Source organism: Berkeleyomyces rouxiae (assembly GCF_048999995.1).
Source record: "Berkeleyomyces rouxiae strain 22BRR77 chromosome Unknown BrBRR77_ptg000002l, whole genome shotgun sequence".
In the NCBI taxonomy this organism is placed as follows: Eukaryota; Fungi; Ascomycota; class Sordariomycetes; order Microascales; family Ceratocystidaceae; genus Berkeleyomyces; species Berkeleyomyces rouxiae.
This window is the reverse complement of record NW_027396492.1, coordinates 518,419-544,645: the sequence shown is the minus strand read 5'-3', so window position 1 is coordinate 544,645 and position 26,227 is coordinate 518,419. Positions and strand designations below refer to the sequence as shown.

The window sequence follows — 26,227 nt, the reverse complement described above, 5'->3', positions numbered from 1 at the left end:
TTCATGTAACCGGCGTGACGGTTAGTGGGCTGGAATAGAGAAATAGAAACCTTCTTAAGTCTATCCTTGGTCATTTGTAAGTGTGTTTATTACCACTGACAAGGATACAAATGCGTAGTAGATATCTGTATTTCAAACGGAGATTGACGGGATTTACGGCTAAACCCCGTGGATGGAGTTCGCCGGATCACCAAACGATAATAGCTGTTGAAAATGGAAGGGAAGCATGGAGACGCCTAGGCGCTGTCGGCGTTCATTACAAGGACATATTGGTATGTACAGGCCACATACATGGGCTGTCTCCACTGCTAACGTCGCCCACAAAGCCAAAGCCTGTCGGGGCTGTGTTTTCTATTGGCACTCAGTTAGTCTTGTTGGTGGATGCAATACAGTGACTTTTCCCCGGCTCTTTCGCCTTCCAGTCATGTGTATCTGTATCTACACCCAATAGCCAATAACAAAACAGCTCTTGTAACGATATATCACAACTCCAATTGTCCCCCAGACCTTTCCGCATATATTAGCGGTACGTTAAACGCGGAATTATTGAAGCTTTGATGATCAGCAAAGTCAAAGAACGTCTGCCCATGATGCAGATAGAGAGACTACAAGGCCCGAAAGACGGGGGCAGGGCTACTATGGTTACTACACACGGGTTGAATTTCCGAATTTCTTCGCTGACGTAAAATCTAGGTTTCCAGGCACACATCCATGCTGTGCAAGTGCCTGATGGTCACGATAGTTATTTCTGGGCCAAATTAATAGCAACTGGGCGTGCACGACTCGAGCGTAGTCGCATCTACGTAACACAATGTGCACGAGATGAACGAATAAAGAAAAAGAAATCCGGTGTCAAAATATTCAACAAAGCACGACCGCTCACCGCGACCAACTACCGAAGGAACAACAAAAGGTTAGTTACACGTGGGTAGTTATCGTTGTTCCTACATTTGGGCTGGGTCTACAAGAAAAACAAGAAGGGAAATCGGCCTGCCAAGGTAGAGATCATTTTTGGGTGACAAGGATGTTCCGCTTCCGGCAAGTCTTTTGTTCTATAAAAAGAAACGTCAGCCGCCAAGTTGCGAATTGTGGGGTTGATTAATTCAACAGCAAAATTCTGAAAGCTGACTAACAGGAAAAGGAAGCCGCATGGCCTTCGAGAATCATGGATACTGTGAAGATGATAAATGAAAGAATATATTAACTTAATTAAGTGAAATATCAAAAACTCACTAAACATCGAAACTAATCATGAATACAAGAAGATCAGAGGTAGCATCCCTTTTATACCTCTGATGGAGTTAGGAGAATCTAATATCATTGTGGGAGAGAATCAGGGCAGGGATCATGCCCTGATGATTGTTGAGAAATGGAATTGTGGAAGATGACTCATCCTGACAACCTCAGCGGTTGAGTAACCCTAAGGGCCTCGCAACAGATACCTACCTTCTTGTACGTTTAGCCGGAAATCGGTTGCACTGTGCAGCCAGGGTCCTGCCTCTTTTGTCCTTTGTTGAACACATTGTCAAAATCAGGGGCACAATATCCTGACTAAGCACCACAGGAAAAACCCTTCCGCCTAATAACCCACACAAGAGAGGGGCGTCAAACTATCGCTGTTAGGATCACTACGAAGAGGCCAAGTTACCCAGTTAACGTACAGCACAGTGGCCATGAGAGCCCAGCTTATATAATTGAAGATAGAAGCCCTGCTAAGTAAGCAAGTCCAAATGAACGTTCGTCTTTTTGGCGCAGTGGTAGTTTACCCGCTTTGACAGATACCCCTACGGGATTATGTTGGCAACCCTTGTGTGTTTCTTGTTAGGGTCTATCTCATCACTACCTCGGAGCTGTCTCACAAGGACTGTCATTCTCTTCACCTAATCTTGTACTTGGTTTGGGTTGATTGCACATAAGTTCATCACGATCCTTCTTTGTGGGGAATTCTAAGGACGCGTCCAGTGCCTTATGGATTTTTGGAATCCAAACCTCCTCTACTACACAACACAACTCTCCCTGAATTGATCGTGAGTAAAAAGTCCAAATAATCACTCAGGATCTTTTGGCCTCTAGAACCAGAGCTATCAGCAAAACACACTTTGACGAAGAACAAAAAAAACTAGTTGTTTAGATACAAAAGGGCACTTTCCTATCTTCAACAGTTAGACGTGAATCTAACAATGATTGATCATCATCCTCTTTCCAGATAACTAAGCCTTTTCATTCTTCTATATCCTTGAATATGTTAGGCTCCAGACGATAACTTCCGTTTAAGGACAATAGCAAGCGTTCCTATCAACAGCTGATATATTCATATTTTCCGTGTACATCGGATATTTCATCTTGCGTTGCCGGTGCAGGGGACCAGCCTTGTTTCGCTTAAAAATAATTTAGCTGCATGTGCTATGTGTCAACTAACTGATTGATAACTTGACTACCGACTGTTTCTTTGTTCCCTCAAGTCAATGCTTTGCTATCAAATTGCACACAAAACACTCAAAAAGTATCAGTGTTTAATAGGAGGACTCACTGTTGTCCTGTACGGAGAAGTATCCGGAACGTCACAAGTTCAAAGAGTTCAATGAAAGAGAATGTATTCAATGAAGGGGAAGAAAGGCGAACGATGATCGATGCCTTCTATTCTAGATACTATGGAAGAGAGGGAGAGAGCAGCCCTTTTATGCCCAGCAGTCCATTGATGTCTTGTGCTAGAAGCAGAGTCTAGTCCGAGCAAGAAAAGGAGAAGTACGGCCTTTTGTCGTTCAGCTTCCACTAGGTTGGGAACTTTTACAATAGCGTTCCTCTTGTGGCGATTTGTGATGTTAGAACGTGAACGAGTTGAAGGCAATTCCGATGTAGTCAGAGGAGCACAACCCTAAGATGCTTCTATTTGTAGGGTTGGCATGCTGACAATATCAACAAAAAGACCAAGACTGACCACTGCGCTTTTCCTACACAGCTTAAGCTTTAAACAAAATAACACTGATACTTGGGATGTCTCACGTAAATTGCTTCTAGTTTATACACATATGAATGGAACAATTATTATGTATTATCTAGGTATAGCTACGGTGTAGCAGCCTGTAGTTACCATCAAGAAAAACGCTGGAGGAAGTACAGCACGGTGACAAATGGCCTCCTCACTTTTTCAATTTTATGGTAGAATGCACAAGAAAAGCCCAGTGCATGAACAATCGTAACTTTGGAATTGCAATATAACTAGCTGCAGTGATATTTGATATGCACTCATGGCTTTGGGTGCAAGAGACAATAACTTGTGATTGAGTGCCGGGCTCCAAGGACGATCCCGCCGTACCCTGGTTATTACATGAACAGAACTATGAAGCCCCACAAAGACTAGAAGGGCCTCAGGTTTCAAAACGAAAATCAGTCATTATTGCTGATAATGTCTTTTGGACTGAAGTCTAGCACAAGTTTTGCACCTGTGTAAGCGGTACGTGAAGGTTTTCTATGTTGCGGAACTGGCCAAGAGCATAAAGATGAGACGAAAGCTTGTCATTCACTGCACCAACCAAAAGAAATGGAGCTGTTACACAGACGAAGCTACATCCCCATAATAGTTCAATTCACAAGTACTGAATATTGGATTGACAGACCCAATAGTATCTCGTCCTTTCGGGTGCTTGGCACTAGTGGGTACATTACTATCCATCTTCCAACCTTTGATGTCTAGTGCCGCTTTCTTGAGGAAGCTTTCCAGTCACAGACCACAAGACAAGCGCATGGATATAGTCGACGAAGTCCTAAGAAAAGCGTACTGTTGCTCATGCCCTGCTTTTGCACAGGTAACGAGTATTCATGAAGCGAAAGTTTATTTGCACAGGCCTTCGAAAAGTAGCTAATCCTGCTGGTGATTCTAGCATTAAAAGGGATTGTCCCGCACTTGCTCCTCACCCATCTTAACTCTGTTCCGCACTTTCACACTCTCATTCCTTTCCTACCTGCACCGACTTTCTCTTGATTGTTTATTTATCAGTGAACTAGTCCACAACCTATAATGACTGTTTCCGTTTCTTCGGCTGTGGTTACAGCCTTGTCCGTCTCTCAAGTTACTTTGGCGCTACTCATTCCGACCTTGAACCCCTCAGGCTCTGCACTTGCGTTTGACTCAAACTCTCTCGTTGATGCAGTTCCAGATGCTGAAGATTCCTGGCCTGTTAAACAAGCTCGCAACGACGAATCTGGTCCAGATGGCCCAGAGGCTCTGGCAAGCATTTACACAAAATATAAAAAGCCTGTTCCAGAGGAACTAGATGCTATAATCACTCGCCGTCGGAAGCGTGACTCCTTCCAAGCCACTATCCAGGACACGTTCAACAAAGCATTCACAATCCGTACCAACATTGGACTATCTGAAAAAAAATTCGATCTCATCGTGGATACTGCTTCGGCTGGTTTGTGGGTACTTTCTGAAGAAGCCGCAAATACTAAGTTGCAAGAGTCATACATTCCTGAGAATTCGCTTTCGTCTGAGAAGATGAACGGATATTTGTGGGAAATCGCTCAGTTCAATGGCAAGACCGCATCTGGAGATGTATACACAGATTTTGTCTCCTTTGATACTAGCAAGGGCCCCGTCAGCTTCGAAAACCAAGCTATTCAGGTAGCAAATTCTGCTTCTGGATTTGATAGAATGGCGGGTGTGTCTGGCGTTATGGGAATGGCGTTCGGCTCGCGCAACCCAATCAAGCCTGAGCCCCAGCCCACCTTTTTCGATAACGTGATGGATAGCCTCGACGAAAAGGTTTTCACGATAGACATGAAGCAACTCGCTGCCGGAAGTGTGGAGTTTGGTGCTATCGACAGCCAAAAATACTATGGCGATATTGGTTACGCCGACGTGCTTAACGAAAATGGGTACTGGAATTTCACTATCGGCGGCCTTTTTAACGGAGCTACACCTGCAGCCGACAGTGTCGAGTATGTAGTTGCCGATACCTCTAGCTCCTTTGTAATGCTCCCTATGCCATACGTCACCATGTATTACAGCCAAATTGTGGGTGCTGGGTACAGTGACAGATACGGAGGCGCCCTCTTCCCTTGCGATAGCGAAGTATATGACTTCACGTTTGAAGTTGGTGGCGTTGAAATGGCTATCCCTGCAGAGGACATTAAATTTTCTAAACTTCGCGGCAACCCAGACTATTGCTTCGGCGCACTGCAATCCTCTGATAAGCTTGGTTTCAATCTCATTGGAAGCACTGCCTTCAAATCTTCTTTCGTTGTCTTTGACCCTGTCAATTTCAAGATTGGCTGGGCAAAGAAGCCGTTGAGATCTGAAGACTCGGAGTAGCGGGTATATAAAGAGCAGCTAGAGCCAACTCTTCGGGAGGTTGTTTGCATCTAGTGTGAGATGCATATAGTGACGTTGATATCGCTAGCTCCCTGGGTAGTTCCTATGGTCTTGCCCATTTTCTGTACTATTTTCCAATTAATTAGATAGCATAACTCATACATACTTCAATTGAACCACAGATGCATCACAGCTCAAGTTTCCACCTAAGCAAACTTTGGAACTCGTATTTTTTGTGTCAATCAAGGTTCTTGAAAACTTGATATCTGAACACTTTTATAATACCACATGATGTTCTACCCCTACGATAACTGTTCTCCATTTGCTCTCATGTGTTCATCGGCCGTGAAAAGGAATCTTTACGAAGCACGGTAACTAAAGATGGGTTTGCAACGCGCGATCCAGTTCGAATATTGTACCACCACCTTTGTCACTAATAGACGTTGATATCATATCACAGGATTTTCAACACATCAACCAATCGCGAAGCCTTTCTAGAAACGACGCCTCTACTATGAGTTGCTGCCAATGGCCAGTGGCATTGAATACATCAGAGGCTGACATGAAAAAAAAATGAAAAAAAAAAAAGAAATCGCATGTTGAGCCCCGTGGACAGAGAAGAAAAAAGAGGCCATGCATGGACAACAAATGCAAATTCTATGCACCGGTGAGTGCCAGGCCCGCAGGACGAACCCTTGTTACTTGAAAATGTGCGGTCATCATAATGAGGGTTTCGCAAATACTACGCTAAGTCGAATTGATCATGGTAGATAAAAAGAGAAGGGCGTTCATCATGCGAATAATTGGGGGATGGGAGGCGTTCGGCTCAAATTTTGACTTTTCTTTTTTGTGAAGATGTTGAATGCGTTTTCAAATTTTCATCACGTGAGATGCTGCCCTCGAAAGTTAGTTAAAGCTAGTTGAAGCTATCATAGAAAACAACGTTGTATTGCCAGTAATCATCTCCCACAGACCTCATGTTGGATTGTTGAATGTGCGGGTGCATGGATGCGGTTGATACATATTCGCTTCTCATTTCTGAAGTAACTTGGGTTCTCTGCAAATATTGGTTAGATTCTAGAAATACTACAAGCATTATCTGTTCGTCCGAGAGATCGCTTTTAAAGTCACGGGCCATATATAACACTGGTCTATTAAGTTTATGAAAGCCATTCACCTGAAGACTAGCTATTGTGTTTGACAACAAAAAGACGGTCATTGTTGCAAGTAATAACTCCGATATGAATGAAGGATGCCCTGTTCTGTCCATCAGAGTCGTTTTTCCTGTTGACTTCAACTTCACTTTTCTACCTACACCAGTTTTGATGTATTCTTGCGCACCTATTCGCCAACAATCTTTCAATCTAATATGACTCTCTCCATCTCCTTGGTTGCGACTGCAGCCCTGGCAATCTCCCAGGCCACCCTTGTTCGGGCGATGGCTTCTCCTGATAACATAAACTTTGTTCTTCCCTTGTATCCAGGCTCTTCGGTTAATTCGGGGCCAGAATCCGGTGATGGATGGTCAGCAAAGCAAGTCCGCAACACCGAAAACAGTCTTGATGGCCCAATAGCTCTTGCCAAAATCTACCAAAGATACGAGCTTGAGATTCCAGAAGATCTGGAAAACTACCTGAGCCGCCGGCAGAAGCGCGCCTCACTTCGTGCACCTCTCTTGGACACAGTTGACAGCGTATATTTGGTTCCTGTCAAGGTTGGCCTGCCTAAAGAGGACTTCAATCTTATCTTTGATACGGCCTGGTCCGGAGTTTGGATGCTCTCTGAGAAAACCACAAATTCTCGTGCGCAAAAGCCCTACAACCCTGATAACTTCATTTCATCAGAGGTCATGGAGGGATACACGTGGGAGATCCAGCACCCAGTAGCCGGGACTGCTTCTGGTGTTGTGTACGAGGAGTTTGTATCCATCGGTAACGATGGGCGTTCTCTCACTTCCAGAAGCCAGGCCATTCAAATAGTTAACTCTATTTCTGGGATTCAATACTCAAACGATGTGTCTGGTGTCATGGGTATGGCGTTCAGCTCCATGAATCCGATAAAGCCTGAGCCCCAGCTCAATTTCTTCGATAATGTTATGGGAAAGCTCGACGAAAAGATTTTTACAGTTGATATGAAGAATTTCGGCATCGGAAATCTCAGATTTGGTCATTTTGACAGTGGTGCGTACACTGGCGATATTGGCTACACTGATGTCCAGAATGGAAATGGCTACTGGAATTTTACAATTGGGGGTCTTCTCAAAGACGGAACAACTGTTCCAGCAGGGATCAAGTATGCCGTTGCTGATACAGCTAGTTCCATGGTGCTGCTCCCTGCGCCCTACGTAGCTGCATACTACGCTCAGATACCTGGTGCTGGGTACAGTAAGCAATACGGTGGCTTTGTCTATCCCTGTGCCAGTCAAGTGCCAGAATTCACCTTTGAGATTGGTGGTGTTCAAATTTCTATCCCTGGCTCGTATATCAGATTCTCGCTAGTTCATGAAGAGCCAAGGTATTGCTTTGGTGGACTGCAATCTTCTCATGAGCATGGCTTCAGCGTCATCGGCAATATTGCTTTCAAGTCCGCGTTTGTAGTTTTCGATCCAGTCAATTCAAAAATTGGCTGGGCAAAAAAGGAACTGCGCAGCTAAAGCCTGCAGTCGTGAGTGTCTGGAAGGATTCCTGGTGGGCTGATTCATGGCCATGTTTCTTTTGAATTGTTTTGTGAGAAGGCTTGCCTTTTCGTGAATTGTCTGTCCACTTCTTGATAGAAAAAAAAACATGAGGTCTTGCTCGGATTACTAGACGCAGAAATAGCTAGTTACGTGTTGAAATTTAGGCTTATACCTGTGTAACATGAACTTGAAGCCTGCATGGATGAGAATACTTGAGCCTATGGGATTGCAGAGGAGTTCAATCCTATACCAAGTATCAAAGAACAGACGCCCGCTGCAATCAAATTAAGCTCAAAAAAAGACTATTCATAGCATGACTTCTGGAATAATCACGTTTGTCTGAAGATGTTGGCATACTCGATGGCTGCACATTGGCACTATTGATATGGTTATCGATTATTCAATACCGATATGATCAATTGGCCGGCCACCTTTCTCGAAATCTTATGCCCTGATCTTTACAGCTCCTTGAGAGAAACAAACCATTAAATCAAGAAAATTTGGGATCTAATAACGTAGAGGTGATTAATTTTAAACTGGTGCTGCTTCGATGCTTCGGGGTCTGAGAGGGCCCCATAAAAGGAAATGGTTATCGTGCACCAGCTCAGTTAGCCACCGAAAACACACGAAGTAGGTCCCCATCTGCAGACCATGCGAGTGTAGTTATCAAAACGGAGTACCATATCAAGATAGGCGCCGAAGGCTTTGACCAAGCTCCAAACGTTTTCTATGCAACAACTCTGGCTAAACATATGTCGGATAATGCCAAGATATGCTTGAGAAGCGCGTGGGTAGGAATAGTGCCAACTAGAAGTCGATCTGAGAGATCTAGCCAAGTCTACTACCGATAAGGCAGACACAATGCTCTCTGTTCTTTAGCGAGCAAAATCCTTCCATACCTTAACAAAGTCTAGAAGGTGTCAAACTATCGCTGTTAGGATCACTATAAAAGAGGCCAAGTTACCCAGTTAGCGTACAGCACAGTGGCCAAAAGAGAGCCCAGCGTACATAATGGAAGATAGAAGCCCTACTAAGTAAGCAAGTCCAAATAAGCGTTCGTCTTTTTGGCGCAGCGGTAGTTTGCACGCTTCGACAGAAGGTGACATACCCCGGTCCCATGAAACGGTATAACCACCACAGTCGAAAACCCCCAATTGTAGTCTAGAACATGAGGTAAGTAAGAAAAAAAGCACAACGAGCAAGTGCCGTATCACAAGTCACAGCCATCAATATGGCGAGTGAAAATAACCGCTTCAATAGTGATAGTTATTGAAAATGAAGCTATTTTTGAACACTCCAAGTCAAAATATGCTCTCATCCTATTCATAAGTAGGTGGAAATCCAAAATCCAAGCGCGGGAATATCAGACGCGCTTAATTTACAATATTTGGCCAATCAGATATCACATATTTAATGATATCTACGCCCAAGTATCCAGACCTTGGTAAGCCCGTTGGCTGTTTTTTTTATTCCTCACAAGAGTTAAGTTTCCACTAACAGCAACTTTTTTTTCCCTTTTTGGATGCTGGGCCGTCAAGATGGCCTCTTCCAAAAGATCACAGGTAATTTTGAAATAAGACGACACGCCTGTGCTTTCTTCGATTGATGGACCACCACGGGCTTGGCCCGTGGCCCTCAAACCCTCCACATGACAAAATTGAGCCTTATAGCCTCCGTCTTTCTATTTCCCTCAACGTCACGCAAGTAGTGGCCCTTTATGGTGCAGATCGCATCTCATTTAGACGCTTGGAAGCTCATATTGTCGCGAGTAGTGAGTAGTACTTATATCTACTATGTGTCCTGCCAGTCAATCACTTCATTGTAGCCCTCCTCAAACCACCTCACTACACATCTGTCGTCTTTCTTCCGAAAACCAACTTCGTTACCTGTCGTTTATTTCTCATCTCTTCTTCAACTCGAAATGTCACCCTCTATTCCCTCGGTAGTAGCCGCAATCCTAGATGCCTCCCAGGTCACTCTGGCACTACCTCCTCTTAGTTCTCCCGACCTTTCTCATACCTCCCATCCCCCACCACCTTCCAGGGGTGGCTGGTCTATTAAACAAGCTCGTAGCACGGAAATCTCCTGAGATGGCTCAACGGCGCTTGCCAACATTTACAACAAGTATGGCGTCGCTATGCCAAAGGATATAGAAGCCGCCCCGACTCGCCGTATGAAGCGTTCCACCTTTCATGCGACCATTTCTCATATGTCTAACAACATATTCTTCGTCGATGTTCAAATCGGTATCCCTGAAAAAAGTTTTGATCTCGTCCTTGACACAGCTTCCGCGGGCCTTGGATGCTGTCGGAAGACGCCGCAATTCCTGGCATGCAAAAACCCTATTACCCGGAAAGGTCACATACTTCCGAAGAATTGCAAGGATACACATGGGTATCCAAAAATTCAAACGGTAAAGGCCCGTCTGGTAACGTGTATTTGGACATGATAACCTTGGATACTGCGAGCCGACGTTTTGCCGCCCGGAGTCAGGCCATCCAGTTAGCAAACTCCGCTCCTGGCTATCAGAACATGAAAGGCTTTTGTGGTGTCATGGGTATGGCGTTTGGATCCCGAAACCCCATCAAGCCTGAGCCACAGCCCACAACCTTTGAAAATATAATGGGAAAGCTTACCGAGAAGCTTTTCACGGTAAACATGAGACATCTCAAGGATGGAACTCTCGAGTTTGGCCACATCGATAAGAATGCATACACGGGCGACATTGGCTACAGTGATGTGCTCAATGGGGAGGGTTATTGGAACTTCACAATTGGGGGTCTCACCAGCGATAAAGAATCTGCCGAAAGAAAAACCGAATACGTAATTGCCGATACAGCCAGTGCCCTAGTAATGCTACCCATGCAGTACAACACTGCGTACTACGGCCAGATTACAGACGCTCTCTACAGCGATGAGCATGGTGGCTTTGTCTTCCCCTGTGCCAACCAGGTGCCCGACTTCACCTTCGAAGTTGGTGGTGTCGAACTGACGATCCCTGGTGTGTTCATGAAAACCTCCACTTTTGATGACGACCCGAATCTTTGCTTTGGTGGATTGCAATCATCCGGCGACCTTGGCTTCAACATTATTGGGGGTATTGCTTTCAAGTCTGCCTTTGTCGCCTTTGATCCGATCAATGCCAAGATTGGCTGGGCGAAGAAAACATTGCCTGAGCAATGAGATTTACTGTAGGTGTCTGGGAGGTAAGAGACATTGCTGAGAAACTCTGATTCAACTTCTTTTCTTCATAGAGTGTGTTGGCAAGCTAGAAATGGGTGTATGTCTTGATTGAAGGATGTGAGTAGTCTTTCGAGATTGTATAGTTAGATAAGGGCGCAACATTAACGTGATAGTTAACTGCCAAATAACACTGCGCGTTTGGCATTGCATTTGCACGTGACGCCTGTGTAACACAGACTTCATCCAACGATCGTTGAATGCAAGCAACTTGATAAGGATTTGTCAGCATTTAATAGCACATCGACATATGAGCCTCAACACATGTCTCTTTTTCTGCAATGTCATTCCAACCTCATTCGTGACTAGACAGAAGCCATTGGATTAAGCCTGTTGGTGTCAAAGCGTGTAAACTACCACTGCGCCAAAAAGACAAACGTTCACTTGGACTTTCTTACTTAGTAGGGCTTCTATCTTCCATCATGTACACTAGGCTCTCATGGCCGCTATGATGTACGCTAACTGGGTAACTTGGCCTCTTTGTAGTGATCCCGACAGCGATAGTTCGACAGTTGGAATAATGTTTATCCCCTGTCTACGATGGGGCGCTTATTCCCTTGGACGATGGTTACTCCGACATGATTGGCTTCATGCTAGAGTTACTCGTTAGCGCTTAACCTTTAAATAATTGCGATCGGTAGACACGTGGATGAGACAAGCCAAAAACTCATGCGTGAATACGGCTTGCCTTGGTGTACAATATGATTCAGTGCTAGAATATCAGATAAGGTTTCTGGCTGCAGCTGGCGCGATACAAAGAATGTAGTTTTCATCCGCTACTAAATCGTGGTTGACAATTGGAAACATGGGCTACAAACATAAGCAAGACACAAATTTTCATTTCTTGCTTACTTCTGAGTTTGGCCTATGCTCGAGACATGCTGTCTTACGTCCTTTCAGATCGACGCACTTGTATTTGACCTCGTATCACGGGCCACATGTGGAACTAGCCGTCTAAACACATAGGCCGAGTGAGTATTCAAGTATCAACGGGGTTTTGTTCGCCGTCATACCTATCGGTTCATGAGTGGCGGCCGAAATTCATGGTAGCTCAAGTATTTATCAGTAGTTAGTTCTCTGTCCTGTATATTTAGGTAGTTATTCAATATCATTCCACTTCCCACCTTCGTTAGCACTATTCTTTTCTGCCAATGTCAACTTGATGTTTCACCTCTCCTCATCTTATCTAGATATCTTCTTTCTTCTGGCTCTTGGGATGCTACCATCGACTCTGATCCAGGCTCAGTTGGCGTCCAATCGACGCCTGATAATTCGTCCCCTGTCGAGCATGTATGCACAGCAGAATCTAACGCAAATGGCCCAGAAACACTCACCAGTATATACAGAAAGTTTGACCGTCCAATCCCCAAGGACCTAGAAATTGCCCTATCTCAGCATGCGAAGCGCGACACCTTCTTTGTGAGTACGTGGGACAATATCAAGAACATGTTAATCGTCCAGGTGAACATTGGCTTGCCTAAGAAGCTATTTAAACTTGTATTGGACACGACCTCTTCTGGCGTCTGGGTACTCTCCCGTCAAGCTGCCAATCCGGATTTACAACCATCATATAACCCTAAGCGTTCACTCTCAGCAGAAATAGTGAAAGGATACTCATGGGACATCAACCATTTAAACGGAAAACAAGCATCTGGCGACGTCTATCGGGAGTTTGTATCCTTTGAAACCGCCGATGATTCCATCACTTCGAGAAGCCAAGCTGTTCAGGTAGCAAATGATGCCTACCGTTTCAGGAACCTCGATGGCGTATCTGGTGTCATGGGCATGGGCTTCAGCTCTGGAAGTCCCATAAAGCCCAAGCCCCAACCGAATATGTTCGACAATATAGCTGAAGAGCTCGACGAGAAGGTCTTTACGATTGATATTAGACATTGCGGTATTGGAACTGTTGAATTTGGTCATATTTACCGCCATTGGCTTACGAGTGAAATTGGGTACGCTGACGTGCCCAAGGACCAGGGCTATTGGAACTTCACAATCGAGGGTCTTTCCAGCGATTTTATCGAGCATGCCACAGATGATGTGGTGTATGCAATTGCCGACACAACGAGTGCGTTGGTGCTGCTACCCATGCAGTACATCGTCCCATACTACAACCAGGTCCCCGATGCTGTGTACAAAACCAAGTACAACGGGTTTGTCTTCCCTTGCAACAGCCAAATGCCCAACTTCGTCTTTGACGTTGGTGGTGTTGAAATCTCTATTCCTGGGGCATACCTCATCCTTTCCCTCATGAATGAGGAAGAAGGTCTTTGCTTTGGCGCATTACAGTCTTCTGGTGAACTTGGTTACAACGTTTTGGGTACTCCTGCTTCTAAGTCTTCCTTTGTCGTCTTTAATCCAGTAGAGGCCAAGATCGGCTGGGCGAAAAATACATTACTAAAGAAAATCATTCTTTAGTAAAGATGAGAAAATCCATGAGGATAGTAAGCCAGGCTTTCGAGTCCTATTAACTCTAAATTGATATTACTATGGTTTGTTAGTAAGATTAAGATATCAACTCCCACTTGTCAACTAACTGGGGAATACAGAACACAGAGTGGGAGGTTGATGGTAGAATTTGTCTTGGTCATCGAGTTTTCGTGTCTAGAAACATCTAGTTAGATATAAACACGAGGTATTCTATTCTCGACACTCCCAACTTGAGCTTCTTGTCATTGCAATGACCCTAACCCTAATGTATTACCCATTATACGGGTCCGACCAAAGGCACAAGCCGCTCCCCACGGTTCTAGAAGGTCGTTTACTTTCCTTTTCCAATTAATCACGACAATCGGAGGCTTATCTGGACTTGCTTTCTTTGTGGGCTTCTATGTTCCATTTTGTATGTACGCTGGACTCTCATAAGCCGCTGTGTTGTATGCTAATTGGGTAACTTTGGCCTCTGTGCAGCACTTCCACAGTGATAATTTGACAGGGGGCCGCCCTGTGAGCTCTGCGACTGGGCACGATTTATGCGTCTGACTATGCTGGGATCATCACAACAAACTATGTATGTCAAGATTTTTCTTGTTTAGCCCTCCGTTCGATCATACATGAATGGGTGTCCCTACGGGGACACCGTTTTCATGGTGGAGAGAAAAGGCCGTGCATTCAATGCGTTTGTAGTACCGTGATGACTTGAACTTCCCTCTTCCTGGGCACCCTAGTCTCTATAGCTATATTGTGCAGAGACATTTGCCTTTTCCTAGCATCAAAGCTTCAATAAGTCCACGCTTAACGTGCCACTAACACATGCAGAGAGATCTAGGAAGCAATTGAAGTCGTAATGTTTGGATTCAAGAGCTGCTTTTTATCAAGTACTGAGTGTGGATACAGGCGCATATGACTGAAAGTTAAAAGAGCAGAAAAAAAGACACGCTTCCACTAGCAAGCCAAACCAAGTATCAACAATAAGCCCGACCACGGCAGACTTTAGCTTCGTTGGCGGCAGGAGCAGTTTAACGACGACAGGTCATGCGTATGGCTTGTGCGTACTAATTTCTTGGTTATGGTGCCGCCTATATGAAGATATCCACACATATATGACTTAAAACGAGCCCGAGAAAGCCTCATTGCTCATCCGAGCCTTCGGCTCTTGCGTAAATTATGTGTAGCGTCATAGTTGTAATAACTACATATGGAAAGCCATATCGAGCCGGTGAATTAAATCATGGCCCGTCTTCAATTGAGCATAAATAACTACAACCTCGTCCCATCCGCCTTATTATCTACTCATCTTTTTCAACTTCGCCTTGGTCTCTTCGTTTACCAACCCATCATGTCTCCATCTGTTTCCTCTGCCGTGATTGCAGCTCTGGCTCTATTCCACAACACGTTGGCCCTCCCTGCTTCCAGTCCATCTGAGGGCGATCTTACTACTCCCCTCCATGTTCCAGTTACTTCAATTGCGACTACTGGTGAAGAATGGTCTGTAAAGCAGACTCGCGATACACAATCCGGCTCCAGTGGACCAAAGGCCCTCGCCAGTATCTACCGAAGATTCGATGCTCAGATGCCTGACAACCTCGAGGCCGCTGTAAGTCGCTTGGAAAAGCGTACGAAATACTATACGTCACTATGGAGCGATTCCGACGACGTGTTTTTGGTCTGGGCTACAATTGGTACCTATGATGGGAGCTTTAAGCTCATCTTTGACACAACATCAGCCGGAGTTTGGCTACTTTCCAAGAAGACTGGTTGGTCTCATCGACAGAAGGGCTACACTCCTGACAGGTCACACACTGCCATGAAAATGGAAGGGTACTCCTGGAGCGCTAGGGATCTGGCTGGCAATAAAGCATCTGGAGCCGTATACCAGGACGATGTGACGTTCGACTCAATATACCGTGTGCTCACATCTGAGAAACAAGCCATCCAGGTAGTAGACACTATTTCCAAGTTTGATTACCATGACGATGTGTCTGGTATTTTGGGCATGGCATTCAGCTCCCGCAACCCGGTTAAACCTCAACGCCAACTTAACTTTTTCGACAGCGTGATGGAAAAGCTTGACGAAAAGATTTTTACGGTCGACATGATACAATTCTGCATTGGAGCGCTTGATTTCGGTGTCATAGACAACAAGAAATACACCGGGGACATTGGATATGCCGATGTCCTCAATGACAAGGGCCTCTGGAACTTCACCATTGGAGGTCTCACCAGCGACACTACACCTTCAAACGACGGAACGGAGTATGTAATTGCTGACACGGTTAGTCCTATGGTTATGCTGCCGGTGCAATACAACACTGCGTACTACAAGCAGATTCCTGGCTCCGAGTACAGCGACAAGCACGCTGGATATGTCTTTCCATGCGATGGTACAATTCCCGAATTCACCTTTGAGATTGGTGGCGTCCAGATCGCGGTCCCTGGAGATTACATGAAACACTCTGTACTTGAGGACGAGCCGCATCTCTGCTATGGTGCACTACAGCCTTCGGAAGGCCTTGGCTTCAATATTCTTGGAACCATAGCTTTCAAGTCTGCCTTTGTCGTTTTTGACCCAGTCAGCCCCAAGATTGGTTGGGCAAAAAAGCCTATGACAGAGCTGTAAACTCGTGGGTGAATATTGTAAAATAAGTTCCTAGCCCCTGGCCTCTAATGCACCGGTGCTAAATAGTGGCGCCTGAGAGCAGTGTAAAATTCCATATCAATTAACCCTTAATTTCAACAACCCAGAAACACTGGAACCATCTATCATGCCGAAACCTGAGCACCCTGTGTGTATGTGTGTAAGTCACCGTCTTCGGCCCGCATTTTCGCCAACTCTCCGCCTGAACCACGCATTTGAGCAACTTAAAGAAAATGCCTATTAGAAGCGTGGGGGAGCCAAGCAGGGCTTAGAAAGCGGTAGGCAACACAGTGCTGGTAAATCACGTGACTGATCATCCCCACTTTTTCTCAAGCTTTTTTCTGCAGTCATTTTCCCAAAAACACAACTTAATATGTCACTTGCTTCGCAAGCGCCAATAACCAGTCAAGTTGATAATCAAGATTACTCCTGGATAGGGTCTATTCAACACTATCGGAACGCAGATAGCATTGCAAGCGATGATCATTCTAGCGAAACTTTGGTTGATATCAAGGGACCTATCTATTTCATACTTCTAAATGCGAATTTCTTTAATCTCCGACGAGGAATTGATATCCAGTCAATTATATTACACCGTTTGGAACCTAGTCTCCTGTGAGACTTGCTTGTTTTTCCGCCGTAGTCGTTCATGTTGCGATCGAGTTTGGTAAACTTCCACGCCGCCAAAGGCAGATTTCCTGGGCTCGATTACCGAATACATGATGTTGTCCGCCGTGTTGAGTTTATTGTTACACGGGCTTTAAGTTCGTCCTGACTGCTCAGATCTAGTCATGGGTTAGACCCTAATCTTGACGATGCCAGGGTTGTCACGCGTAGCAATCAACAGAACTAACTGATCATGAACACGTTCTTAGCAAAACGCTTTCTTCTTTCTTGTCGATAATATGTTGACAAGTGGATTCCAAGTCTATGGCCCGATGGAAAGGACAATTGAACATCTCATCAACAACCTATGTGCTATCTTTGCTATCCTGGTCGGTCTGCTGTCTCCAGCTCACAAACTCTAATAAATAAGCCGCCTCATTTAACTCACAAGACCACTGCAAAATTGGAATCTCCAGCTACCACCCAGCTTCACATGACTACTTTGATGATAGAGAGGCTGAATAATAATTATATATACTGAACTATTTAAATTGAAATAATACAAGACAGAAGAAGATATCAACAAAAACACCAGCCAATAAATCCGTTCCGTGGTATTCCGTGATCAAGCATGGCATCGTCAAAAAGGAGTGAGTGCCAAGAAGTAAAGAGGTAAAGCAAAAAGTGTTGGCGTACCAAGTATCTTGACAAGGCATCAAAAAGCAAGTGTATCCAAGTTGCCTGCCTACGTAACTCCATTGGTCGCTTTTACACGCGGCGACCACCTGCCTCCACCATGGTCTCCATCAGAGGAATCGAGTTGTTGTTCATGTTGGTGGCCTTCTCATAGCCATTGCCCTGGAAGTTGATGCCCTCGGCTGAGTATCGGCTAGCAGCCTCATGGTCAACGTCATTGAGAACCTCGCGGGTCAACTCCACGTAGTCGTATGCGAACTCGCCAATCTCGGAGTCATCGATACCGAGAATCTCGGCCTCTTCAGTAGCGCGTAGGCTGAGACCAGGAATCATGTTCATGACGAACAGGATGATGCAGGTCAAGGTAAACGAGTAGCATCCACCGCTGAAAGAGTCAGCCAGCTGGTAAGCCAGCTGGATCCAGTGTTGGTTGAGCCAGCCGCCGTCAATCGAGCTTACACCGTCCAGCGCAGCGACGTAGTCGGCAGCAAAGAATGCAGTCAGGATATTTCCAACGAGACCTCCAATACCGTGCACGGCGAAAATATCCAAGGCGTCATCAATACCCAAAAGGAATTTGAGCTTAGTACCGTAGTTAGCGAAGCCAGCGCCCAGGACGCCAAAGATGACAGACGACCAGACAGGCACGAAACCAGAGCCGGGAGTGATAGATACCAGGCCAGCGACAACTCCAGAGCAAAAACCAACGGTTGACCACTTGCGCTCCAGGCGGTAATCCAGGAGACACCAAGTAATGCCACCAACACAGGCAGCCAGATTTGTAACCGTTGCAGCGAGAATAGCACGCATATTAGCGGCCAGTGCAGAGCCAGCATTGAAGCCAAACCAGCCGACCCACAGGAAGACGGTGCCAATGACGATGTGTGTGACGTTGTGCGGGCGGTAGTTGAGCTCGTGTGTACCGTGGCCACGGCGCTTGCCGAGCACCATGGAGTATGCCAGGGCGGCGCTGCCCGAGGCGATATGGACAGGCGTGCCACCAGCGAAATCCAGGCCACCCATCTTGTTGGACCACCCGGATGGGTTCCATGTCCAGCAGGCGATGGGGTCGTAGACAATAGTGGCCCAGATGAACATAAAAATGACGCAGGGCAGCATGCGACCACGCTCAGCTACCGCGCCAGTGGCCAAGGCGACGGTGATGGCGGAGAACATGCCCTGGTAAATGGCGAAGAGCAAATCGGGAATGCGGTCAGAGCCTACAGACGGATGCGCGCTGACGTGACGGAAGCCAAAGTTCTTGAGGTCGCCAATAAAGGATCCGGCGGTATGCGAAAACGTCAGTGAATAGCCCCAGAAGAACCATTGAAAGCTAGAAACGGCCGTTGACATGATGGCAAGCCAGATGAGCGAAAGCGCCGACTTGCGCCGGGCAAGACCAGAGTAGAAGAAGCTGGTGGGAATGGGAGTGCTCGAGTTAGCATGCTTGCGCTCCATCTCGTTGAGGATTGGGGACAAGGGTCTACATACCCAACACCTGGAATCATGAGCAGTACGAGAGCCGTAGCTGTGATCATCCAGCCAATGTCGCCAGACTATGGAGAGCGAGATTAGTTTCTGAAAGGGAGCACCGTAGCGCCAACTTTGCGCGACCATATCTAGCGTCCAGATGACGCAGTAAAGACCCGCGCAGGGAATATCAGCCGCAAAATGAGGCCTGTAGCAAACATACCTCATACCAGAGGTTGACATTGTAGAGGAGCGGATCGGCTCCTATCGCCTTGGTGCCATTGTAAGGCACTTTTACAACATAATCAAGATTTTCGAGATTGGAATTTGAGGACGACATGGCGCAAAGCGGCAAGGCGAAGGCTGCCTCAAGGCGAAAGCAGGATAAATGTGGTTGTGTGCAGCAGGGTCGTTCTTATCAAGATGCTGGAACTCGGAGTTGGGGGAGTAGTACGTCGTCGCAAAAGCGGCTTAGCCAGAGATGCGCAAAGCTAGTAGTCGGGTTTAAACGAGAGGACAAGTCAGATTCAGACTAAAGAAGCACGAGAGTGCACGAGAGATAAAAAAGGGCAGACGGCCCGTATTAAGAGATATAGTCGGAGAGCTGTGTGCGCCGAGGAAAAAAACGAATGGTGGTGTTAGCGAGGTCACACTTGGCAAGGGAAAAGGAAACGTCAATGTAGCGTCGAGATAAGGGAACAATGAGAGCCGAAACAAGGTCGAGGGGAAGCGAGAAAACAAGCCTAGAAAACAGGCCACATTCAATATGCATGCAAAGTTACGGGGGAGGGGCCAGCAATTCCAGGTTGCGATAAGAGAGAGAGCCTCTGCTACATCCCACGGTTATATGTCTGTCTGGTGCAACTTCTGCGACGGCTGGGCTGCCTGAAAAACGGAAAACCACCGGCATTTTCCAGACAAGCGATGGCCAGCCTTTTTTCTGTACTCAAGGATAATTTGGGAGCTGCATGGAGGCTATGGGCAGGGTTGGCCAGGGCTCACCTTAGGATCCAGGCTTCTGCAGGTGCACTGGAGTCAATGGGCGGAAGCGATGGGGAGAGGGGGGGGCCGGCGTTGAATAGCAGCGAATCACAGCGCACGACGATGATCGAGCGATCAGGGCCGGGCGGGGAACTGCGCTCGGGGTTGAGGCTCGGTTTATGGAGAAGCGACAAGGCACGCGACGAGAGACGGAAGAAGAGCCGCACAGGACGCTACGCGGCGGGCCAGGAACAAAACGGGTAGCAAAGCTGTGTCGGGAGACGCAAAAATAAACGTGCCAAAGAATGGGCGGGAAATGCCTGAGATAAATATATGCGGCTGGTGGTGATGCTGAAGAGCAACCGGCCAAAAATAAAGAGCAAAGAGGGAGAAGTGGAAAAGAAGAAAAAGGTCAGAGGGAGCGGGCGCAATAAGGTGAAGACTTTTTTTTCTGGGCGGGAGCGAAAAAAGGGAAGCGTGGACTCGACTTCTGGCAGTTACCCCCGGTTTGGTGTGATGTATGGGTACACTTGCGGGCGCTCAGCCGTTTAGATGTGAAAGAGGGAAACTGCTCGCGGTGAAAAGAGACTCGAGAGCAAACAACGGGCGCAATTGCCTCATCTAGTACATAAGTTTGGCAGAAAGTGACAACACTCTGGGTGGCTGCGAGTCAAGCTACTTGTGCCCTGAGATAAGCCTAGTGACGGCATGGTGTGATAAGCGGCTGACAGGCTAAGGGCGCTATCATCGATCGGTCTTATAACGTGCAAGTGTGTATATGGATGGATGTATGGGTGTACACATGTACACACTTGTAGGTAGCGGTGCCGATCGCCAGCGCGCAATTGCCCTTTCTGCAAGCCCTCCCTCGAGTCAAACCCATGACACCGAGTCTCTACTTGTAAGGCAGTTGCCATGTGTCTCATCTGACTTCACCTGCATTTTTGCCTGTTTGAGACCCCCGGCCTGTCCATCTTGCTGTAGTTATGTATGTACAAGCATCAAAGTAACTACACAACTATTACAATGTAATCCCTTGCGATTCAAACTACGAGGGCCCTATTGACGTATGATAAGGGAATAAACAGCGTGCTTGGCTTGTCTTACGTTTTATAGAGATGTGAAGTCCAAGTTAACCGATCGGACCAAATTAGGGCGGCTGCCTCCTAAGGCCTTGTTTCCCTAAACATTAGTTACTTACAACGATAGACGGATTCACTCTCACTTGTATCGTTGGTCATACACTTTATCTTCAAAGGGTCGTCGTCTTGTTTGAGCAAAATGGCCGCTCTAACCCCCCCCGGCTTTGTGTGAATACTGCCCCACCGCCACTGGCTACTCGCCTGCATGCATAATATCATTTTGTATGTGCAGTGCATGTATGCGCTCATGCGTATTTCCAGAACCTACAACCCTCTCCATTGCAGAGCCGCTATTACAGGATTGTCTTGACGGGAACTTTAGAGCCAGCGTCCATTTGTGTGTCTCAGAGCCTCCAGGCCGAGTACCATCTGTCCGGACAGAGGACCCAGGGTCAATCAATCACACATATATGTCATCTCTCACAAAGCCCCATGGATGTGTATTCCCATTCGCCCACCCATACTTTCGGTCGGACCCATCCCCTTGTTCGCTACCACCTTTTGCAGCCAATTCATCCGTCCCCCTCAATTCAAACATCCGTGATATACTACATTGTATGACAAGTAGCAGTTACTACTTGTAACTATACGGATGGTCAATCGGGTAGTTATATGTATTTGCTGCCACAGCTTTGATACTTTCCTTCATGTGGGTTGAAGGGAAGACGATGATGATATTGAGAGTGGGCTGCCCAGTTTGTATTAGTTAAAACTAACTGAGTACAAGTACTACTACGACGTCCTCAGAATCGCTACAAAGTAAACTTGGAAAACGGAAAAGGAACAAGGAAACAAAGAAATGCAACTAACTATGGAAACGTGAAGGTTCAGGCTGCTGGTACCTCGTTCATGCGAAGTTTCAAGGGAGTGGGGGAGTCGCATAAGGTTACAATGGGCCGGTTTTCCTGGTCTCCCTCTGCTAAGGAACACACAATGGCTTCCTTTGGTAGAACTTTGAACCGAAAGTTTAGACTCAGGATCTGGAGTCTCTCATCCATCTAATGAAACTACAGGTAGACGGTAGAAAAGGGCTAACTAACTAGCAGTGTTGTCTTATGAGGTTGAACATCCCGGCTTGGCGAAAGTCTTTTGATGCAAAGGTGCAAGACAGGTGAGTCCTTTGGCAAGCAGAGCCTCCTACAGCGAAACCTAGCGATCAAAAGGTCTCTTGATCCCAAGCACAACAATTCAGTAGCCAAAGAGCCGCTTCCATGAAACAAACAATCCACATACTTTAGCCTTGTGCCTTGTTATGCACCATGGACAGACGATCTTACCTGTGGCCTTTTCCTGACATTGCCGGTCCTGCCATGCATGGTCCAATCTCACCCTGTCATGCTGTGCCCTGGCCCGCCTTGTCTACAATTATGGAAATACTTTCACGTTCTGGCTGCATTCCGCTATGCGCCACAAAAAGATCTAGAATAACACCATGCTCTTGTATCCATTTTCACCAGTCGGCAAATGTAGAAGAGGATTCACATTAAATAAAGCCATTGAGGGTAACTATGTAAAATAAAAAAGGGAAAAAAGTACTACACAAAAAAAGCCAGTGACTAGAAAAGAAAGAAAATAATCGAGATAGAATATGACGAACACATCCAACGCAAACACAAGGTAAAGTAGTCGAGCAAGCTTGTAGCTGAGACAAAAAATATCGACAGAGAAGGGTTAGGGTCAGTGGATGATATCTCACACTGACATGGTTATAGACGGATGGCCCTCAAATGTTGATGCCCATGGCTGGTAGCACAAACAAGCACTGGGTCTTGGGGTCCAGCGGCAACATTCCGCCGAAGTAGTCGGCATTCGGGTCGCAGGCAAGCGCCTCGTGCGTGATCTGCTCGCGCGTCAGTCCATACTTGGACACCAAGACGTCCATGATGCCGTTCTGGGGGTAGAAGTTCTTGTCGACGAGAGTGCTCATGGTCCAATCCTGAGGTCCGTTGTCAACGCACACAGATGACGAGCCAATGGCAACATCCTTGTCCTTGCACGAGCCTGCGTTGTTGCTGGTTTGGTTGGCGACAGATAGCTGGAAGCCCTGGCTGCGCAGCATGAGCGCGGCGGCGTAGACCTGCATCGAAGGCCCGGTAGCGCTGCTGAGCTCCTCTTGCGTGAAGTCTTGCGCGGTACCCAGGAACGCGCCGCCCTTGAGAACGGCCGCCAGACCGCCGTCAACCTCATCGATGGGCTTGTCAATGATGTCCTGGAGTGTCATGGAGATCTGGTCCATGTAGTCCTCCATGACGACAGGCAGGTGGGTGGTGAGGTTGGTCCAGGCGGTGGTCTCGCCCTCGGGAATGGTGGGCTGCAGGGCCTCAAGAACAAACTGGGTGTTGGTGATAGCGGTCTGGTTCTCGGCGGTGCCCGGCTGCTCAGTAGAAGTCTGGGTAGTGGGCGGCGTAATGAAATAAATGGCACTCAGAACAGTGTTGTACAGCGTGTAAAGGTCTTGTGTGAGGACAGTGCTCGTGTCGCCCTGGGGGTAGAGATCGGTGACCATGGCGGGCAGGATCTCGTTCAGGATATTATTGGCAACCTCAGAGCCTTGGAGCACAGCATTCATGTAGGTGTTGAGGTTCTGTGTGGCCAGGAGCGCATACCACTCAGGTGTCTTCACGGGGGCGCAGGGCTGGCCGGCGTCGCAGAACTGGTCAACGCCGCAGCCAAAGTTGGGGGCGCCAAAGGTGGTGGCCAGCTCCTGCACGTTGTTGGTTTCTTTTGCGGTGACGTTGGCCTTGACCCAGTCATTTAGCCATGTGTCCAACTGCAGACGGTTCCAGGTCTGGGGCGCCAGTACATCAATAGGGCAGGAAGCGTTGTTGGCGGGAGCCGTGCTGTTGGACTTTGGTTTGGGGAAGCGCATGCGAGGACCCTTGATACGGAGTTTGATCTTGATCGTGGTCTCCTTCTTCTTGCGCGGCCAAGGCAGCTTGGGAAACTTGAAGCGCTTGCCGCTTGAGCCCGAGCCACCAGTTGCCTTGGTACCGGCCGGGACGGGGACCAAACCGCCGATGCTGGAACCGTCTTTGGAGCTGTCTGTGGCCTTGGGGGCCTTGCTCTTGGTGTCATCGTCGTCGGCAGCCTTGCTAGAGGACGGGGTTTTGCTCTTGCTCGGCGTTGATGTGTCGTCGCCGGTGTTCTTGTCCTTGTTGGTGGTCTTGCTGGGCGCGGGCGAGTCGCTTCCAGTGTCCTTGCTGCTGCCCTTCTTGCGGGAGGCGCGAGCTGCGATGGGCTTGGCGCGCTCATGCTCAGTCTGGGGGTTGGGCCTGGTCTCTACGACGGGGACAACCTTCGGGCCACCAGGGCGGACTGCGGGGGCATGGTCGTTACTTCGGGCCAAGGGCGAAGCGACTGCGAACTGGAGTGAGGAGAGCGCGGCGAGGAAGATAATCCCACGCATCTTGGGTGAGTGCAGTGCCAGGCAGTTGAACAAGTAGTAGTAGTGTCGTTGTTATAATAATGCTAGTAGTAGTTGTTGTTATTGCTGATAATGATGCTAATGGTATAAGTGTTTGTAGCTGTGCTAATGCTGATGAGATGATGTTGATTATGCAGAGGGGATGGCGGCAAAGTAGATACCAGCAGTATCTTGTCGTCGTTCAATGAGTGACGGAGGTTAGATGCGAGATGCAAGATGCGGAAATAAAATATAGCAACATGAATATGCAAGTAGAGTCAAGAGAGTGAATGACAATCCGGAAGAAGGGACCGTGGGTTGAAGCAAGCGAGACGGAAACAATGCAGCGTGATGAATCACTGAAGAAACAAAAGAAAAGATCGAAAAGAAGTAAGCACGAAGAAAAAAGAACCAGATCAGAAATTCTCTTGACGCTGGCGAGGATTCTGCTTCCAAATATACTCTCCGCCAGAGTTGCTGGTGTGGCGGCAGAACGTGAAGCCACTCGTACCCGCGCATACAAATATAGGTGCAGGGTGACATGGCGTTTACCAACAACCCTCCGTCTACACTCTGCCTAGTTCTAGTTCTGTCTGTCCCACTACCCACAATGTATGTACATACATCGCCGCTTGTATCAGAATGTTAGTCGAGGAGCAATGCTAAGGGATGCTTAATTATTGTCGCCTGCTTGCCGAGGTCTCAGGCCCCCCCCCCCCCCCCCCCCCCAACTCTTCGGGCGCCTGGGACCGAGAGATGGAAGTGTTCTATTTTTGGAAGACTCTAGCCTAGGTTTCATGCAATAGAAGCTTGCGTAGAAGAATGAAGAAGAAGAAGGACTGCGATAGCAGAGGACACGAGAAACAAAATAAAGCCACTGCTACGACAAATCGGCGTTTTTTGTTGTCTTCTTTTCTAATCTAATGTTCTAATCACGAACCGCATGACATGGAGTGGCAGATCTCCCGACCGGCTCGTATACAAGTCTATAGTCTGTAGACGCCGCCACTTACACGGACGGCCGCCTCAGATTCACAGCTGTACTCTATATCCATATTACGCCAACAAGCCCAGCCGCGTCTAAGCTTCGCCTGTCCTCATAGCTCCTTCAAGGCTCAACAGTCTGTGTGCGAAGCTTTGTCGTCTGTCTTGAGTAGAGAGGAGGATGAGCCGAGCCGGCCTGTGACGAAATCCAAACTAGGTTAATATTAAGGGCAGATTGGCTGCTGGTGATCTATGTAGAGAGCGTCAAGGCGGGAAACGTGGCCCGACAGGCGGGAAAGCCAAGTATAGTTGGTTAACTAGAGAAAAGCCACCATACCGTAGAGCTGGCTACTCGACATTGCAACATTAAAAAAAAAAAAAAAAAAGACGCCGATATTGCACGTAGACAACTACCTACGCCACCACTAGTTTTTGCTTTTCCTCTTTTGCCAGCAGAATCATGAGCTTCGGAATTACATCACTTGACTGACTACCTCCAAAAACAACACAAAAACCAGCCACCCGAGCCACTGTGCCGCAGCGCTTGGCCGACCTCGCCTACTAGCAAGGCCCAGGGCCCAAAGCCCAAACCCCCAACTCCTCCTAGTCACTCTTGTCTTCATTTGCTTAGCTA

At 47.2% G+C, this 26,227-nt stretch overlaps 7 protein-coding genes across 7 annotated transcripts; 5 read left to right on the top strand and 2 right to left on the bottom strand.

The window, feature by feature from the left end:
* Positions 1-4,018: 4,018 nt before the first annotated feature.
* BROUX77_001690 (uncharacterized protein) lies at positions 4,019-5,314 on the top strand (the record flags this gene model as incomplete). Its single annotated transcript, XM_073746147.1, has 1 exon — positions 4,019-5,314. One exon carries the CDS (start codon positions 4,019-4,021, stop codon positions 5,312-5,314), a length of 1,296 nt encoding a protein of 431 aa, XP_073606772.1.
* Positions 5,315-6,683: 1,369 nt separating this feature from the next.
* BROUX77_001689 (uncharacterized protein) lies at positions 6,684-7,967 on the top strand (the record flags this gene model as incomplete). Its single annotated transcript, XM_073746146.1, has 1 exon — positions 6,684-7,967. The coding sequence occupies one exon, from the start codon at positions 6,684-6,686 to the stop codon at positions 7,965-7,967; it is 1,284 nt and encodes a 427-aa protein (XP_073606771.1).
* Positions 7,968-10,164: 2,197 nt separating this feature from the next.
* On the top strand, positions 10,165-11,174 carry BROUX77_001688 (uncharacterized protein; the record flags this gene model as incomplete). Its single annotated transcript, XM_073746144.1, has 2 exons — positions 10,165-10,202; positions 10,277-11,174. The coding sequence occupies 2 exons, from the start codon at positions 10,165-10,167 to the stop codon at positions 11,172-11,174; spliced, it is 936 nt and encodes a 311-aa protein (XP_073606770.1).
* Positions 11,175-12,254: 1,080 nt separating this feature from the next.
* BROUX77_001687 (uncharacterized protein) lies at positions 12,255-13,652 on the top strand (the record flags this gene model as incomplete). Its single annotated transcript, XM_073746143.1, has 2 exons — positions 12,255-12,277; positions 12,365-13,652. 2 exons carry the CDS (start codon positions 12,255-12,257, stop codon positions 13,650-13,652), a joined length of 1,311 nt encoding a protein of 436 aa, XP_073606769.1.
* Positions 13,653-15,012: 1,360 nt separating this feature from the next.
* On the top strand, positions 15,013-16,293 carry BROUX77_001686 (uncharacterized protein; the record flags this gene model as incomplete). Its single annotated transcript, XM_073746142.1, has 1 exon — positions 15,013-16,293. The coding sequence occupies one exon, from the start codon at positions 15,013-15,015 to the stop codon at positions 16,291-16,293; it is 1,281 nt and encodes a 426-aa protein (XP_073606768.1).
* A 1,392-nt stretch (positions 16,294-17,685) lies between these two features.
* On the bottom strand, positions 17,686-19,423 carry BROUX77_001685 (uncharacterized protein; the record flags this gene model as incomplete). The annotated part of the gene is made up of 3 exons (XM_073746141.1): positions 17,686-19,027; positions 19,105-19,169; positions 19,307-19,423. The coding sequence occupies 3 exons, from the start codon at positions 19,421-19,423 to the stop codon at positions 17,686-17,688; spliced, it is 1,524 nt and encodes a 507-aa protein (XP_073606767.1).
* Positions 19,424-22,929: 3,506 nt separating this feature from the next.
* On the bottom strand, positions 22,930-24,612 carry BROUX77_001684 (uncharacterized protein; the record flags this gene model as incomplete). The annotated part of the gene is made up of 1 exon (XM_073746140.1): positions 22,930-24,612. The coding sequence occupies one exon, from the start codon at positions 24,610-24,612 to the stop codon at positions 22,930-22,932; it is 1,683 nt and encodes a 560-aa protein (XP_073606766.1).
* Positions 24,613-26,227: the final 1,615 nt, after the last annotated feature.